Raw genomic sequence first — 19213 nt, forward strand, 5'->3', positions numbered from 1 at the left:
ATACAGGTAAAGAAAGTCTATATCCGAAATATTTTGAAATTTCATAAATTATAAATTATACAATATTTTTTGTGAGAAAATTAACACATATTTATCTCTCTCCAATAAATTAATGGGATTTGGTCTTCAAAAAATTTAACAAAGTTATTTTTGCTATTTTGTTCACCTTTACAAAAAGAAATACCTGTATTAAAATATATACTGTCACTCAATGGGCAGACATACTGTATGTATGAGAATACACTTAAAATGCACTATTTTTTATAATACATTATTTATATATGTACTTATATATTAGTTAGTTTAAAAACAAACCTGGACATATTTTTGTCATAGAAAAATATAAATGTTATCATGTTAGAACCAGTAGCAACTGAAACATACAGTATGCAGCCCAAAAAGCTCCAGATACATATGCTTATTTGTCTGGCTTTTATGCACATTAGAAGAAAAATAACAGATTGGTATGGGAGACTTGGAAATACTAGAGTTTGAAAATAAGATGAAAGTCCATGCCCCTCAAAAGCCATATCTAAGTATCCTCTATTTTCCAAGCTTTACAAAGAATAAGCAGCCTAGTTTTTTAAACGTCCATATTCATTTTGGTAAAAGTATTTCCATTGTGCTTCATCTTAACAAACAAATTTGCACTCAGTTATAAACTTTGTTAGTGAATGAGATAAATTAATTTGATAGAGACAAATAGGATCATCAACTGATTAATTTGCAGCCTCTGTTTCTATGATTTGACTGTATATCATAATTACATTATGTGTATTTACTTATATATGAACTCTAAATTTTTGGTATATGTTAACAGCTCCTATTTTTTGGGTGTGTGTGTGTGTGTGTGTGTGTGTGTGTATATATATATATATATATATATATATATATATATATATATATATAGGAATAGACATCTAGGACTGTAACCATTCAGTGAATTTTGCTCACATCAGCCTGTTTATTCATCAGTTTTAATAAAGTCTTTAATCATCTGACACTTCGTCTCTTCCTCTTTAGAATGGATCCAGAACTTTTACACTAAGTTATGGTCCGTGAATTTTAGGGCTCCGCAAAGGTATGATATAAATTGCATCAATAAATAAAATTCACATAGCCTTATTTATCAATAATGATATGAAAAGCTAATTATGTAGCGTTCTCTAAAATTAAAAGCCACTCATTGAAAACAGAAAATCCATAATTAAAATGCTTCAGTTGATCAGATGAGACATTATCATCATATATCGTTACAGTCATATATCATCAGAATCCATTCAGGGGAAGTTTCCAAACTGTTGCAATAGAAGGCTAGATTTCACAATTTACTACATGATTCATGGCCATATAAATAGCTGGAAATACACTGCATACTCAATCAATGTAATCAATGTGAGGAAATACTGATGTTTGCTATTCTGACAAGTACAATAGAATTAGTGATATCATGAAATAACCATACTCCTTCACAACATTTTCAGCAGTCACTAAAACTATTATTTTAACTTCCACATGAAACCTGAACAAGGTGTCAGAAGGGGGAAGAAAGTGCTACTTCCCTTCTTCAGCTCCAAATGTCTACTTTGCTATATACACAGTTCTGTTAAGAACAGAATTCAAGAATTTATCATCAGTGAGCACAGGTGAATGCCTTATTATGACCAATACTGTAGTGACTACATTTTAGTTGAAACTACGAGGGTTTGTAAATAATATCAAATAGTTCTTTTACTGTCCATTTCATACTACTGTAGTTATCTGAGTTAATCCAAGATCATTGGATTCTTCTCTTCCAGGAGGACAATATGATGACATTTCCACAACTAGTCATGCTGGCTTGTTTGTACCATCAGCGTCCCCAGCATGAGCAGGATCCTGAATTGCGTTTCTAACTCTGCTGGTACTTTGTCTGTCTGCATTCATCTTAAAAGGAAAGCAAAAATCTTTGAAACAACGCTTGAAGTTTTCATCCAAAAAAGCATACAGAACGGGATTTAGACTGCTATTGGTGTAGCCCAATGCAATACAGAAATAATAGCTAGAAATGGCTGCAGTGCTATGTGAGACATCTCCAAGAGCCTCAACTAACACAAAGATGTGGATGGGGGTCCAACAAATAATGAAAACCGCAACTACAACAAGAACCAATCTGGTGATACGGCGGAGGTTTCGATCTTTTTCTCGTGATCCAGACAGAAGCCGCACACTTTTCAAGCGCAGGATCATCAGAGTGTAACAAACAATAATAATTAGCACTGGGATAATAAACGCAAATACAAAGACACAGATTTTCATAAAGATGTCCCACCAGACATAGTCATCATCTGGAAACTGAAGAGAACACTCAATGCTGCCTGTATCTGCATAGAAAGGGACCCATAAGAAAAAACAAATGAATATGTTAAATTAACAATTTCACAACAACAAATAGCATAGATTTTTCAATGATTCAAAGTTGTGTCACTTTCCAAGGCTAGAATCCAGCACTGTAGGCAAGATTCCTAATCCTGCTATTTTCTTTTATTACACTTGTATTAACAGTCATTCTTATAAATCAGTGGTGAAACATTAAAAGGCATATTATATTGCACCCTGCATTTGGGTTCTATTGATTAAATTGACATTTACATGGAAACTCTCCACTGTGGCCTACAAATGGAGATTAAATCTACTATGCTTTGCAAGATGTTTACTGAGGTTTCCCCCAGTTAAATGCAAAAGGTATAATTATGCACAGGGGATCTTTCACTCAATGAAAAACTTAAGGAACCAGGGTAAATATAATAAGTTAGAATATTGTACAGTCTACTATATTACTGGAACCAAGCTTATAGAATAGTTCCTAATTACATCTGTCCTTTCTAACTGCAAATCCACAACCTCCATAATAGACTTGCTACTTGTTAAAATACTCGCTACAGACTTGATACTTCTGCAGATGTTCACGGATGAACTTTGAAAATGTATTTCAAATGAGGATATTATTGTCCTTATTTTCAGACAATGCTACCCCTCAATAATGAACTGGAGTGGTTAAAAGGATAAGCCATGGCTTTTAAAAAGAGTTATGTAAGCAGTTAAGTACAGCTGAAAAATGTGAGAAATCTATGCAGGAGAACAAAATATTCTATTTGCTATTGTAATGCATCAACTCACTCAAATGAACAAAAAGGCAAATGGGTTTTGCTCATTTGTAAAAAAAAGGGGGGTCTTTTAACAAGAAAAGCACAGGTCTGGTGCATAGAAACTAGCAAAATCAGTACAAGCAAAATCAATACAACTCAAGCAGAATTGTGCAGCTTGAAGCAAAACCTTGGATGTGATTCCCCTTGTCACTGGATTATAAGATTTAGGGTCCCAGGAAAGGAAAAAAAAAAAATGGATACATCAGACATAAGCATATCAACTGTGGTTTTGTTTAACAATTTAATTTAATTTAATTTATTCCAGTAGTGGATATCATATGTATTCACTTTGGAATTGATCAACTCTATACTATAGAAATTAATATAATATGATCCAATGTATTCTTATCATTGTCATATGCTATAAGTCACACATTCTTCATTTCAGGAACCATGGAAAATATATTTACAGATATTGTTCCATGCAGTTGATTATAGGGATGTGAAAAACATCTCAAATTCAAAATATTTTGTCCTTGAAATAGCCCTGTTTAGTTTAGAGCTCCCATTTTGAACTCAAAACCAACTTGTTTCAAATATGATACACCTCCACAAAAGTCAAACTTGCTTTGAAACAATTATTTCAGCTGGAAATGGAGCATTGTGAGCTCAAAACATTTCACCTCCTTAGTTAACTGCCAGGTCATGTACTAGTTTTGAGAATGGCAAATGCTAAACTATGACTGCTAGATAAATAGTAGAGATGTACAAAGTTTTGATTTAGAGATTAGAATAGCCCAATAAAGTCAGTTTTTTTTTTCTGGAGAGCATATTTATTCAATTCATAAATAAATAACTTTATTGCAGTCATTAACCAGCACAAGGAAAATGGCATTCAAATTCAATTTGAATTTGTTCTGGTTAAGCCTAATTCAATTAAGTGTTTCCAGCTGAAGTGATTTTACCAATGGATGAAATGTTTTATTCGTTTAATTGCTGATATTATTTTATTTGGTTTTATTATGAGTTATTTATTTTTAATTATCACTATTATATATTTTATCCTTGTAACTTTACTTAGCTATGGATTGCTTTAAATTATTGATATTTATCATGGATGTTTTAACTGCTAGGTAGCCTCCTGTGGCACAGAGTGGTAGGCAGCAGTATTGCAACCAAAACTCTCCCCACGACCTGAGTTTGATCCCAGCGGAAGCTAGATCCTCGGGTAGCCAGCTCAGGTTGACTCAGCCTCCCATCCTTCCGAGGTCGGTAAAATGAGTACCCAGCTTGCTGGGGAAGGTGATGACTGGGGAAGGCAATGGCAAACCACCCTGCTACAGTCTGCCAAGAAAACATCTTGAAAGCGGCATCCCCCCAGAGGGTCAGACATGACTCGGAGCTTACACAGGGGACATTTCACCTTCACTTTAATTGCTACAGATGTTTTTGTGGATTGTTTTGTAAGTTGTCATGAGTCTGAATTGATTTTTGTAATAAATAAATAGAACAAACAAACAAAAATAGATTGACAATTGAACCAGTTGGACTGATGATCCAAACTGGAGTCAAACTGCCCATCCTAATAGTAGCAAGTACTCTACAGTTTTCTTATTTAAAAACTAGAATTTGAAAGAGAATGAAAATCAAACTTCTAATTTTTCCATCATAAATTAGGCAGATGGCCTTCAGAAGCCATTCTCACTAGACATCTTTTGATCTATATTTCTACCTCCAGTTTAGGAATAACCCAACTCTCTTTCTGAATTCTGTCATTATAAAGATTACTAAAATACTGACTAGAGTTAGTTCATATATCACACTAAGCTAGAGCTACCTAATCTGTGCCACAGAAATTTGAATGACCACTAGATATCCAAAAAGAGACAGAGAAAACTCTGAGTAGGTGGCAGGGAGAAAAAACGATTGTGAAAACTTTACTTCTTTTCCTGCTATCTCATTTTTTTGTAGTCCAGATCTGGTAGCACTACACTAAGTCATGGATTATTTATCTACAGCTTATTGAATAAACTACAGCATACTAAGTCAAAACAGGATAAATGATGTTATGACTTGCCATGATGTGCTACTCATTTATAATCCAGCCTATAATTTCTAAACAGTATTATTAAGCAGAATTTTACTGAATAGTGTGAAAATCTGAGACCTTCTTCTTCTTTTCATATGTTTGTAGTTAGATATTTAAATCATTCTCTGCAGCTATAACATCTAGGGAAGCTTCTCTTTTTTAATTTTAGAGGGAGGTAGAGATACTGTTGGTAAAGGAATACAAGATTACTTGACAGATAAGAGAGAATGTAAATGAAATCTCAGCCCTAGGAAAGTAGTAAGCATAGAAAGAGACTTAAAATAATCTTGCCTTGATTCTGCATGGGATAAGAGAAGACAGAAGGAAATTGCAGGTTTTCAAGATTTTGTTATTATATCCTACAACAATAAAGAGGTGTCCTTGTGGAATCCATCCACAAGCTTATCTTAGCCTATCTTGCAGGGCTGACCTCAAAGGAGGGATTCTCAGAATAGAATTACTTCTGCTAATTCTGAATAAATTAGCAAAGCACATAGAACTGACTTAGGAAGCAACAGTAAAATATACACCACTGTTTTACAGGCTACATACAAAAATCCGTGTTTGTACTCACCTTCCCTGACCTTCGTACCTCCAAGAACTATAGCCGAAATGCCAACAGATGAAGATAAGACCCAGATGCAAATATTGATGACCTTGGCCTTCAGAGGAGTACGAAAGTCCAGGGCTTTCACCGGGTGACACACAGCAATGTAGCGATCCACACTCATCATGGTCAGGGTGAATATGCTTGTAAACATGTTATAGTAATCAATTGAAATGACTATTTTACACAGCACATCTCCAAAGGGCCAAGAGTTCATTAAATACTCAGTACTTTGAAAAGGCATAGTTGTGGTGACAAGAGCATCTGCCAGAGCCAAATTAAAAATATAAATGTTGGTTGCTGTCTTCATCTTTGTGTACCTAAAACAAAAGAAGTGTTGTTAAATATTTCTCCATAAATCTAATACAGAGACAATTAAAAAACAACAACGACACTATTTTGCATAGTATTGAATTTTGGCATTCATACCACACATACACCCACACACCCACACCGAACTGCTTACCCCAAGATAATACTTTTTGTTTATTTCTCTGAGGTTCTGATGGGGGAATATTTTGGCAGGGATAAAAGTACATTGGGTCTCTTGGAACAAAATACATTCCTGAATTTCCACATTGCCTGTTTTTCCATGTTGTGGTGCCACCCTTTCATCAGCTGCCTCTGAAATAGAGAGTTAGAGTTCCATTGCCCTAATCCATTCCTTTTTGCCCACAGTGACAATATAATACAGCCAGTGCTGAAACCTAACATATAAAAATATTATCTCCAGACTCAGACTTATTGGGGTGGATGCAAAAACACAAACCACTGTTTTAATGAATTGATTCTATATGACAAGACACTGTTCCAGCCCATGCTGTTTAGCACATTGATTATTATTAAAATTATTTGTTTTAAATAAGGAAAATAATTTCCTCCTCCTTTTTCTCTGAAGAAAGAAAGGATACTAGATAACATGTTTTTGTCCTTAAAAGAAAGGATGCTTTAATTGTAGTGTTTGAATCTATTTTGTATTTGTTTACATTCCTCTGCCATGTAAAAATATCTTGATTGATGTGAAGTCCATAAAATGTAACACTTTTGAGAAAAGCAGATTGTAGAAACATAAACAGAATAATCATTTAGCTTTGTACTTGACCCCTGATTTGTTGGGATCATGAAGCTTGAAAGAATATTACTAGAGGGAAAACACAGCAAGAAACATAGTGGTTATATCAACTCCAATCTTCAGGATCATCAACTGAATATTTTACTCCAGGATTTAATTGATTTAATGTTGCACTGCTGTGTCACCAATTAAGTTTTACTTGCTAAGGCAGAACTGAATTCATGAGTGGTTTTAATTAGATTATGCATATTAGGCTATCATGAAGCAACAAAATTTATTTGTAGCTCATGAAAATATAATATTCTCTATTCATGACAATAAAACCCTGCATTTGTTTTCTTTAAAATCTCATCAATATTGAACTCCATAGGTATTAATTATTATGGCTGTTTTATCAAATTTTAAGTGGACCTCATGGCAGAGTAATGCTGCTCATATCTCGTAACATTTAGAATATCAGTGAATGTGACAGTGTATGGGTGACATTGGCTAATCATAAACAAACTGAACAGGGTTAGACCCATTTATTTGGATGACTATCAGGAAACTATACTGGGAATGAGATCTCTCTCTCTCTCTCTCTCTCTCTCTCTCTCTCTCTCTCTCTCTCTCTCTCTCTCTCTCTCTTTCTCTCTCTCTCTCTCTGTCTCACTGGAGACTTTTTCTAATATTTAGAATCTTCAATCAGTAGCATGGTAATATGAATACACACGGTACCACTTAAAATAATTTGCCCCTATGAAGCACTCTGCTATTCCAATCTAGTGGTTTTCTTGTTCATATTATCTTGCTCTTCTTCTTTAAATCATATTTCCATTTGCATTACTGAAAAATGCAGACATAACAGGGCTGGATAGCTGCTTCACAGGGTTTGGCATGTGCAATTGACAGAATGATGCTGCATTACAAGGGGCCAACACAGAGCTCTCCGTCTCCATGACGCAGACATCATATTCCGCAACTGTATTCTTCCTACTTTTTATGCCTAATATAGAATCTTGCTTCCACTACACTGAAATTAAAACAGCACCAGATCTGAATCGCATGTCCTTTTGGAAAGATCAAAGAATCTGGGTGCCATCTATTTCTGATTTTGAAGGATTTAGAGATGTTTCAATATTATATGGAGAATCATGAAGCCCTTGCCACACTTTCTATTAATCTAGGGCAAAACAGATTTCAATGCAAGTTTAACTACCGGAGACGTGTTCAGTTCACCTGTCAAATTAAATGTTACTGTATAATTATAGAAGTACCCAAATTGGCTTGGGATTGTGGACCCTGGGGAGGAGTATAAGACAAATTTCAAAATCCTTCTTTTTTGGGGGGTAATAACTTTATTAAATTTTTAAGCAAAAAAAATAAAAACTAACAGAAACTAATATTTAAGATGAAGAAAATACAAAGAGGAAAGAAAGAAAGAAAGAAAGAAAGAAAGAAAGAAAGCCAAAAGTGCAGAAAAAAATAAAAAAGAAATATAAATAAATGACCTGCTTTTCTTTTACAAGATTTATAGGCTTAAAAATTCAATTGAACTCTTACTCTATGGTTACAACATAACTTTCTTTTTTTCTATCGTCTACTATTTTTTCTCTTCAGCAAAGGATTGTTACCTTGTCGTGGTGCTGGAGTTTGAGCACCTCAATGATGCCATGAGCTAAACCATGAAGGGCCACCCAAGACGGGAAGGTCATGACAGAGAGGTAAGACTAAATGTGATCCCTGGGGAAGGTAATGGCAACCCACCCCAGTATTCTTGCCGTGAAAACTAAATGGATCAGTACAACCAGAGATATGTCGGTATACCATCAAAAGATGAGACCCCCAGGTAGCCAAAGATTTATTCCATGACCCAAAAGGAACTGACTCTGTTACGGGACTTTATGGACAAAAATTTGGCGCGCGGATTCATCGAGCCGGCGAATTCACCAGTGGGGGCGCCGGTCCTCTTTCGCCCAAAAAAGGATGGGACATTGAGACTTTGTACCGATTTCCGCGGATTAAATGCCGTCTCAATTTCCAATAAATATCCCTTGCCATTGATCAAGGACATGTTGTCACATCTGGCTAAGGGAAAGATCTTCTCCAAACTTGATTTAAGAGAAGCCTACTATCGTGTACGAATCAAGGAGGGCGATGAGTGGAAAACTGCTTTCAACTGCCCGTTGGGAGCATTCCAGTATAAGGTGTTACCTTTTGGTTTGGCTGGGGCCCCTGGGGTATTTATGCAACTGATCAATGAAGTACTGCATGAGCATCTGTTTAAAGGGGTATTGGTGTATTTGGATGATGTATTGATTTATACTGAAACCATGGAAGAGCATGTGTCTCTGGTGAAAAAGGTGCTGAGTAAGCTCAGGTCAGCTGAACTGTATGCCAAACTGTCTAAATGTGCCTTTCACCAGAGACAAATTGACTATTTGGGGTATAGAATCTCAGATAAAGGCATAGAAATGGACCCTGCCAAGGTGCAGGCTATCATGGATTGGGAAAGCCCCCGCACCCGCAGGCAACTTCAAAGTTTCCTGGGGTTCAGCAACTACTACAGATCATTCATAAGGGGGTTCGCTGAAATTGCCTTGCCACTGACGGAACTGCTCCGAACTAAAGGTGTGGGAGATACTCGGAGAGTAAAGAATCCAGGGGCGCTGCTGCGATGGACGCCTGCTTGTCAAACGGCATTTGAGCGCCTGAAAGCAGCTTTCATCAAAGAGGATGAAAGGATGTTTTGCAACATCCTGATCCCTCCAAACCTTTTGTGGTACAGGTGGATGCCTCCGATTATTCCATTGGGGCATTGTTGATGCAACAAGACGAGACAGGATGCCTCAAGCCATGTGCCTACTTGTCCCGCAAGTTCTCCGAGACTGAGCGACGGTGGCATGTATGGGAAAAGGAGGCATTCGCAGTAAAAGCCGCGTTGGAAGCGTGGCGGCATCTGTTAGAAGGGGCAAATCACCCCTTTGAGGTGTGGACTGACCATAAAAATTTGGAGGCTCTCAGCACCCCTCGAAAACTGAGCCCGAAACAAGTCCGTTGGGCTCAATTTTTTAATCGGTTCAATTTTCATTTGAAGTTTATTCCGGGGAAAAAGAATTTCCTAGCTGATGCATTGTCAAGGCAACCTCAGGATTCGGGGGCAGCGCCAGAAGTGGTTAGCACCCTATGGACAGCGCCTCAATTGGGTATGCAGGCTGTGACGCGTAGCCAAACGCGCGCGCAGCAGCCACCCGCGGCGGACGCCGCCCAGCCGAACGCTTTGTCAATTCCTTCCCAGTTGCAACAAAAGTTTCTAAAAGAACTGAAAACCGATGCTTGGTTGCTTGCAAATAAAGACAATGTTACTTTTGACCGAGGCTTCGCTTGGAAATCCGGCCGCCTCTACGTCCCTGAAACCCTCAGAAAAGAGGTGTTACTACGTTCACACGATGACAAACTGGCAGGGCACTTCGGTTTTGTAAAAACCTTGCACCTTGTTAGGAGGCAGTTCTGGTGGCCAACATTACGTAAGGATGTCAAAGACTATGTTGCTTCCTGCACTGTTTGTGCGATGTCTAAGCGCAAGGTGGGGAAGCCCCAAGGACTGCTGCAGCCGGTGGCTGCCCCTTCTTGCCCCTGGGATGAAATCTCCATGGACTTTATTGTCGAATTACCACCCAGTCAACGCAAAACGGTCATTTGGGTGGTCAAAGACTATTTCTCAAAACAAGCCCACTTCATCCCTTGTGTGTCCATTCCGTCGGCACGTCAATTGGCCCGCCTGTTTCTGGTACACGTGTACAGGCTACACGGATGCCCCTCCCGCTTAATTTCGGATAGGGGCACACAATTTACCTTACAATTTTGGCGGGCGTTCCTCAAATTGTTGGGAACGAAGCAAGCTCTGTCCACGGCTTGGCACCCCCAGACGGATGGGGCCACGGAGATTTTGAATTCTACTCTGGAGCAATACCTTCGAGCTTTCGTGAATTATCAACAGGACAATTGGGTTGACCTTCTCCCCTTCGCTGAAGTTGCTTACAACAATGCGGTCCACCAAAGCACGGGCCAAACCCCATTTCGCGTGGCTCAAGGCAGAGACTTCGTACCCATCCCGGATTTGCCACAACCCCCTACCGGATCTACCTCATCCTCTACGGCATCTACCTCACCGGGAGATTGGGCCACGTAACTGTCAGACTCATGGCCAGTGATTCAGAAAGCTCTTGCTGATGCCCAACTGGATTACAAACAGTTTGCTGACAGAAAACGTGCCCCTCCGCCGGACTTTCAAGTTGGTGACTTGGTTTACCTATCCACTAAGTTTATCAAGTCATCACAGCCTTCCAAGAAATTGGCACCTAAGTTTGTGGGTCCCTTCCCTATTCTCGCTCAAATTAACCCTGTGACGTTTAAACTTGATTTGCCACATAACCTAAAACGCTTACACCCTGTTTTTCATTGCAGTTTGCTCAAACCGACTATTCGTTCTGACCGCTGGCATGACCAACCCCCACCTCCAACCCCCATCATGATTGATGGACAACAACACTTTGAAGTTAAAGAAATTTTAGATTCCAGACGCCTTCGCAATGCGTTGCAGTATTTGGTCCATTGGAAGCATTTTCCCCATCCGGAATGGGTCGCAGCACCAGATGTGGCTTCTCCTATCCTCGTTGCCCGTTTTCACGCTGCTTATCCCACAAAACCGGGGCCCTGAAATTTTTTTTGGGGGGGCGGTATGTCATGCTCGCCGTTTCAATGCCTTTGAGCCATCGTAACGTTTCTCATGTCATTAATGGGTTGCGTGTTTCATCTCTCATGGGAGGATGGTACTGCTTATCTTTTGGCTTTGCTTTGGAATGTTTTTCTATTATCTGTTATGTTCAAGGTTCCTTTCCCAGGCTAGCACGTCTGACGTTGGCTAGCACCTGGACCGGGCGGGGCTGATGTAACGGGGCGGGATACGTGTGCACTGGAGGAGTTTTAAGTTTGTATTTGGCGCGCTTTTGCTCATTCTCAGCTTTCTCTGTATTTGTCTTTAGTTCCCTAATAAATCAGATTTTTCACAGCAGCCTCTTGTGAGTCTGAGTATTTGGGCTAGGGCAATCATTACAAAAGGTCTGCATAGTTAAAGCAATGGTGTTCCCCATAGTAACATATGGCTGCGAGAGCTGGACCATAAGGAAGGGTGAGCGAAGGAAGATAGATGCTTTTGAACTGTGGTGGTGAAGGAAAATTCTGACAGTGCCTTGAACTGCAAGAAGATCAAACCAGTCCATCCTCCAGGAAATAAAGCCAGACTGCTCACTTGAGGGAATGATATTAAAGGCAAAACTGAAATACTTTGGCCACATAATGAGAAGACAGGACACCCTGGAGAAGATGCTGATGCTAGGGAGAGTGGAAGGCAAAAGGAAGAGGGGCTGACCAAGGGCAAGATGGATGGATGATATTCTAGAGGTGGTGGACTCATCCCTGGGGGAGCTGGGGATGTTGACGACCAACAGGAAGCTCTGGCGTGGGCTGGTCCATGAAGTCACGAAGAGTCGGAAGCGACTAAACGAATAAACAACAAACTATTTTTTCTAGTCATCAAAGCCATATACAATAATTTTGTTTTTTTCTGTTTCACACAAAAAGTCCAAAAGGGGTTTTCAATTGGCATTAAACTTAATCAGTGTCTTTTCTCTAATCAAGGCTGTCAATTTAGCCATCTCGGCAAGCTCCATCATCTTCACCATCCACTCTTCCATTGTGGGTAATGTCATTTCTTTCCACTGTTGTGCATATAAAAATTTCAAAATTCCATATGTCACTTTTTCAATGATGTTTTTAATGTTAGTGCTCTCTCTCTCTCTCTCTCTCTAAAAAAAATGTACTTATATTTTTCCAGCCACCTTCTCTCTTTGATAAGGGACACTAAGCATAAACATGTAGCTATACAGTTCAAGATCTAACTCCAAAAGGGGTATCTAATTTCAAGAAGGATTACTAATGGTCAGAGGCACACAAAGAAGACCAGTCAGTCAGTCACTCCAGGACTCAAATGCCAAACCAGTCTAAGTTCCAGAGGGAAGAGACAAGACAGTGAAAGTTGGGGGTCAAACTATAAAGGATCAGAATGCTAGGAAGGTCTATCGGGCAGTGAGGGATCAAAGCACAAGGCTAACTAAATACAATCAATTGATGTAGCTTCTCAAACAGAGCACTTTATGCTAAGGCTAGAGCTAAAGTATTTCAGCTGATAAGGATTTATCCCTTTATTATGATTTAATAACAAAACAATGAGAGAGCATCATGTGCAAACAGATGTACAGTAAAATGTTATGAGTTCTGTTTATGCTGATATGCTGATATGATACCAACATTATTTAATAAGCACTTACACATGCATTCAAGATGTGATAAGAAATTGTCTTCTCACTTTTAGTGCATTCTAATATGCATTAAGGTATTTAAGGCAAAGTGGGGATTCTTATAGGTTAATCCTATGCACTCTGTCAGGTATAGTACTGAGCTATAAACTGAATGTATGATTATGAAGATAGAAAACATCCCCTCAAATATCATCAGAAACCATCTTACCTTTTCTCCCTGCTGAGTTTTGCCAATATAACTGTAAAAAGCCTTTGTTAGAAGCCTAACAAAACCTAGAAAATGATTCACATTACTGGAAGCATATAAGATAATTGGGGGAAAATGGCCTACTTCAAGCCTGATAATACCCAGCTGTTCTCCCAGTTAAAAAGCAGCCTGCTACAACTGGGACACAAGGAAAACTCAGAACTGCTGAATGAGTCACATTGCCATTGGTACGCATTATTAAATTGACAAAGGCATTGAGGCAGCAGATCCATAATGCTGCAGTGCCTTTTCCATTACAAATTGAAATTTGAGTCTTTTCCTTCAAATTTAAATAAGCAGTAAATGACATTTCCAGTGAAGGCCCTGCTGTGAAAAGAATGTTAAAATAGCAAAGGCTTTTTTCCCCCACCATGTGCATGATTGCCATAATCAGAAATGCATTAGAAAAATACCCAGATCTTTGCATCACCTTCCCTCAGCTTTGCTTCCCGTAGAACATTGGGTGGGAACGTTCAAATCTTCCTGGACATCAGTTCCTAACAACTCCAACTGGCATAGCTAATGGTGAAGAAGGCTAATAACTGTAGTTCATCAATATCTGAAAGACCACAGGTTTCCCACTCCTGGCATAGAATCTAATCCAATAGCTATCCTATTTCTTTTTCTTTTCCCAACAGTAACACTGTCTTTCATATTAGAATGTTTGTCTTACTGCATTTGCTGGGAAAGTCTTGCATCATTTCTTCCTTAGCAGCTGTGAAGGAATGAGCCTCACAGTTGCCAATCATGCACTTCATAGGCCATTTACTCAAATCCTACCTTGTAATATTTCTTACTTACCCCTGTTCCTTGGATTCTTTGGTAATTCTAGATTCATCAAACTTTTACAAACAATTGACTAACAAGCCAGGTTCAGGTCTACAGGACTACATTACATTCATTTCCCAGTAGTCTACCTGCAGGCTCCATCCCAATAATATTTCATAATATTTTGAAATATTAGCTCTCTCAACAATATTGGAACCCATGTATCCAGTGACTCTTGGAGGAAGACTTATTGGCTTATTTTCCTTCTAGGGGAATTGCTCTGTTGTGAATTTTTTGGAGAATTTCTCCTCCCTACAAAGAAATGTGGAGAAACTTTATTTGTCCACTAAATTTCAAATGGCCATTTGTGGCCATTTGCTCCATTAACAACCATCTAATACATTTAAAGATGGAGGAGGAGAAAAAAAGAAAAAAGAAGAAAAAGAAGGGAGAAGGGTTGGATGAGGAGGAAATGATACCAGTCATATCTAAAGAAGCCATGAACCAAACTGGTAGAAGTTTGTGAGAATGTCTTGGTGCTAGGTTTCTCCAGTGACACTGGAAAGAATTCAGCCTTGTTCCCATTTCTCAAGTCTGCCCATTCTTCTATTTCATTGCAGTTTGCATATGCGTGTTCCAACCTCCATCTTTGCTAGAACAAAATTAACATCATCAAGGGCATTGTCACAGCAAGGGCAGGAGAAGCCAGCATCCATTCTGTAGCTACTAGGTGCTGCTGCCCTTTGTGAGGAAGAGAATCAGGCACCCAGCCACAGAACGTGACTGGTAACCACCAGATGGCTTGCTCTGACTTCTGTGAAATTCCAGTTTTTGTTGCTGTCTGCAGATTGCAAAATGAGGAGGGGAGGGGTGCCAAGCATCACTTAACTGAGCTATTTTCAACTTGACAGGTCATAAATCTCTAGCCTTTATTTAAACACAATTGCCCCTTCTTTTCATTGCAGCTATTTAATTTCTTGGAGAAAATGGCCATATGTTGTCTGTGTTAAACATTTTTATGTGTGTCATCTCAGCAACCTTTATAACTATAAAGCATATTATCCCCATATTATAGGGAAGTGGTGGCTGGGAACTAGCTTGCCTATAAGTGTCTTCATGGCTGAGAAAAGATTTGGACTAGAGACTTCCTAAGTAGTAGAACTGCTGAACTATTATGGCTCAATAGAATTCAACCTATTGAATAATGTGCCTCGCATTCGAAGGAATATGAGCATTCCCTAGCTTGTCAGTGAAGTCTAACAACATTGCAGCTAATAAAAATGGAACAATGGTAACTACTTAAAAGCATCTGTAATTTATGGATTACATAAGAGAGGAGTGACTGCAGCTACCAATGCTATTTTGGCATGTCTCCAGAGGCACAGCCCCAGGAATCAAAGGAAAGTTTCAGGAAAGTCTGGAACAGAGGCTTGTAGTAGAATCCTATATTCTGTATTGAAGTTCTTATGATAAAGGGACAAAATTCATAAACGCTATGTTCATTGAAAACAGCTTTTCCTGTATCTGGGGTCCTTTAAATATACTGGAGTTCAAGACTCATATTCCTGAGTCAGGATGGCCAAATGTGAGGTGAGGGATTACGAGACCTGGTCTAAAACTTGTGGAAGACAGTAAATTTGGGAATGCTGATCTCAGGCATACAATTATCACAGGTCACCATATAATTCAGGCCAAGCATATAGTTCAGGCCAACATAGATTAGATTCTCAGTAAGAGATGGAGTGGCTTGCTGATTAAATCTTGTGTCTAGTATACATATCTGCTGTACATTGTTAAGTTATCTCAGAAAATATCTGCCAGTTTTAGGGATGATAATTCTGAGGCTGAAGATTTCTTTGCTAAAAGCCAATTCATGAAGCAGAATTCAACACAACACGACAAAACAAAGCCACAAACTTTACTGAAGGAAGTGAAACACTGATTACTGGTTAACAGTGAGTGTTAATTCAAGAAACGAAAGAATTAAGTGTCCAATCAAGCAGTCAATTGCAATTTCATTTCAGCACTTCCCTGTCACAAGGAACTCAGGATGAGAGGTTGAGCTCCAAGTTTGTTCCTCCTCCTCCTCCTCCTCCTCCTCCTCCTCCTTCCAGGATTACAACTTTGTTACATCAGAAGAGGACAGGAGAAATACCCTAGATCTGATACTCCCCCTGACAAACAGCAATAGAATTGTTATGTATTGTAGTGATTTTAGAGGCATTTCCCTTGAATGATCTCTGTTGGAAAATAAACCTTGTGAGTTCTCTGTTTAATATTATTCTGAAATATTTCTCACCATCTCTCTTATTTCTAATTGATCACCACTTTTATTGGATTTCAAACAGAAAATGAACTGCGGAATTTGAATACCCTGTGACTGATGAGACCAAAGGTTTAAATCAAAATGGCAAGTGTACTGTAAATTTACTACAAGCAATTGATTGTTTACAAATTCAGGAAAAGAAAATATTAAAAGTATAAAAATACAAAAACAAGTTAGACCATAAACTAGACTAGGAAGCATCTCCGAAGAAGGAAATGGCTAACCCTTTTTGCCTAGAAAACAACATAGATATATTGATTTAAGCACCAGAGTCAACCTCAACTTAAAGGTGACTTGACTAAGGTAGAAAATATAGTCTATCATTTGTTGCCAATAACTCTCCCCATCTCCTTCCACATGGTTGCTAGCATCTTTAGAAAAATTAGGTTTTAGATTATTGTTAGATTTAGACTTTCATGCCTAAGCACACAAAATCAAAAGCAAAAACTGCAGAAACTAAAGTTTTTTTGTTTTTTAATCTCAGGTTTTGTTCAGTTTACCAGGTATAATGCCTTGCCACCACCATTTTTTCATCATGCACACTGAAAACAGAAGCATATCCACACCAAGTTTTGTACAAAGCAAAATTATAATGATTGCATAAAATCTAGAAACCAGCCCAAACCTGAATCATGTGTACAAAATCCTGATTAAAATCCATTCTACTCTAAGTGACTGGATGATTCTGTTAAGCTAAACTCCACCGGACTCTCTTTCTCTAGACTCCATGGACAAGCACAGAGCAGCTGGACAACTGAATGCTTACTGCACTTCCCATGTTCCATATATCCCATAATAAAATGTGTTTATTTTATTAACTTCTAGGCTATCTTTCCCCCAAAGGAGCCGCATAGCACCTTATAAAAGATCAATTAAAAACTATACAAAATAATACCATCTCCAGTAAAACCCACAATAGTAAAAATCAATAAAAATATACAGATTGAAATATGTTTGAAGCAAAGGATTAGAAAGGCAGTCAAAGAGGCAGTGCCACCCATAGCCTTGCTCCCCTCAAGATAAGTCTCAAATCCTTAAGGTGGGTCACTGATAAGTCTCTAAGCATCAGAAATGTATACTGAGATAAGGAAGAACTAGGTATAGAAGAACTAGGAACCTCCATTTAGCTGAATAATTTCATGAACATGAGCTTGTTCACATACATACATTGGGAAGTGGGGGACTCTACTGAGCTTAGGGGGAGCTTCCTTACACTGACATGGCCCTCTAGGTGAATTTCATTATAAGTCATTGTTTGTTTTAAAAAGTATACAGAACAAAAAGAAGATTATTTGAAAGCTAAAGGAGAACATCATTAGAAAGATGATTGATGAACAGTTCATAGTTATGTATATATTCCACATAAAATTACTAATAATATAAGTGTCATTTTTATCCCTGGGGGGAGCTCTAGCCACATATTTCTGTGGTGCTTTCCAACTGTCACATAGTCCAGGCTGATCACCTTAAAATATTGTCATCACTTTTCCATTTCAATTTTCTGTATCTATATTCCAAATGAAAGCAGGGCTGACATTAAATCTGTTTAGGCAATTTCCTCACAGCTGTTTTACTACACTAATCCAAAGCACAGGTAAAGTCTGTTCCAGGAAAGCTCAGCTTCTGGTGACTATCTCAACAGATCTATGCAGTTTTCTTACCAACAGGACAAAAGTGGCTTGCCATTGCCTTTTTCTGGAATGTTTTTCAACTTTCTGGACTCATGACAGTCCTGGTATTCCCTGATAGTGTCCTTTCCAAGTATTACAAAGGCCCATTCCTGCTTCAGTTGAGAGCCCAGAAAAGTCAGCAACCTGCTGCACCAGCTAAGGCAAAACAGAAGGTAATAGTTCTGGGAAGAAGTAATTTTCTCCCCTTTCATTCCCCCCACCCACCAGCCCCAAATACCAGTTTGTAGATTATTCTCTAATGTCTGTCCACCAGGCAGCACCTGAGGAATCTTAACACTTAAATGTTAACAATACTATTGTTGCTAGAAGATTCCAGGATTTCAGGCAAGACTCTCTTCAACTGTACCTCAAAATGCTAGTGATTGAAATGTAATCTTCTGAGTCCAAAACATACACTTTGCCATCACATTACAGATTGTCCCCTGGGATGCAATAATTAGGCACGGACCAGTGAGCTTTCTGGTTTCTTTCCTTCTTTCCCTTCACTGATCTCTTCTTCCTGTAGTAAGCATTTCCCCCTTTCATGGATTAGTAAGATTTGCCATAATTGCCTCTCATACTACTTACCTTATGATGACAAACATAACCAGAGAGTTGCCCACCAAGCCCACCACAAAGACCATGGAGTAGACTGCTGTGATGATGATAGGAATAGCTGGGGAGATATTGGTCTGATTCTGCTGTAGATCCTCATACACGCCATTGCTGCTGTTGCCATATTCTTCCCAGTCTGCAAGCCAGCTGTGGCTGGTCCTGCTTGGAAAAGGGCAATAACCAGGGGGACAGGTGGGACTGGGCTCTTCACGAAAAATGTACACTGGGGATTCCATGGCAGCTTCTCCTTCCAGCCCTATTGGAAAAGTAAGGTGGAAGGAGAGGGAAAGGAATAGATAAATGCCTGGAAAAAGAAGAGAGAAAGAGAGGCG

The 19213-nt window shown here is 38.7% G+C and overlaps 1 protein-coding gene across 1 annotated transcript; it reads right to left on the bottom strand.

Annotated features, from left to right (window-relative positions):
• Positions 1-1830: 1830 nt before the first annotated feature.
• OPRK1 (opioid receptor kappa 1) lies at positions 1831-19117 on the bottom strand. Its single transcript, XM_063300236.1, has 3 exons — positions 18855-19117; positions 5792-6144; positions 1831-2363 (listed from the first exon to the last, which is right to left on the bottom strand). The coding sequence occupies exons 1-3, from the start codon at positions 19115-19117 to the stop codon at positions 1831-1833; spliced, it is 1149 nt and encodes a 382-aa protein (XP_063156306.1).
• Positions 19118-19213: the final 96 nt, after the last annotated feature.

This window comes from Candoia aspera, chromosome 3 (genome assembly GCF_035149785.1).
Source record: "Candoia aspera isolate rCanAsp1 chromosome 3, rCanAsp1.hap2, whole genome shotgun sequence".
Classification (NCBI taxonomy): Eukaryota; Metazoa; Chordata; class Lepidosauria; order Squamata; family Boidae; genus Candoia; species Candoia aspera.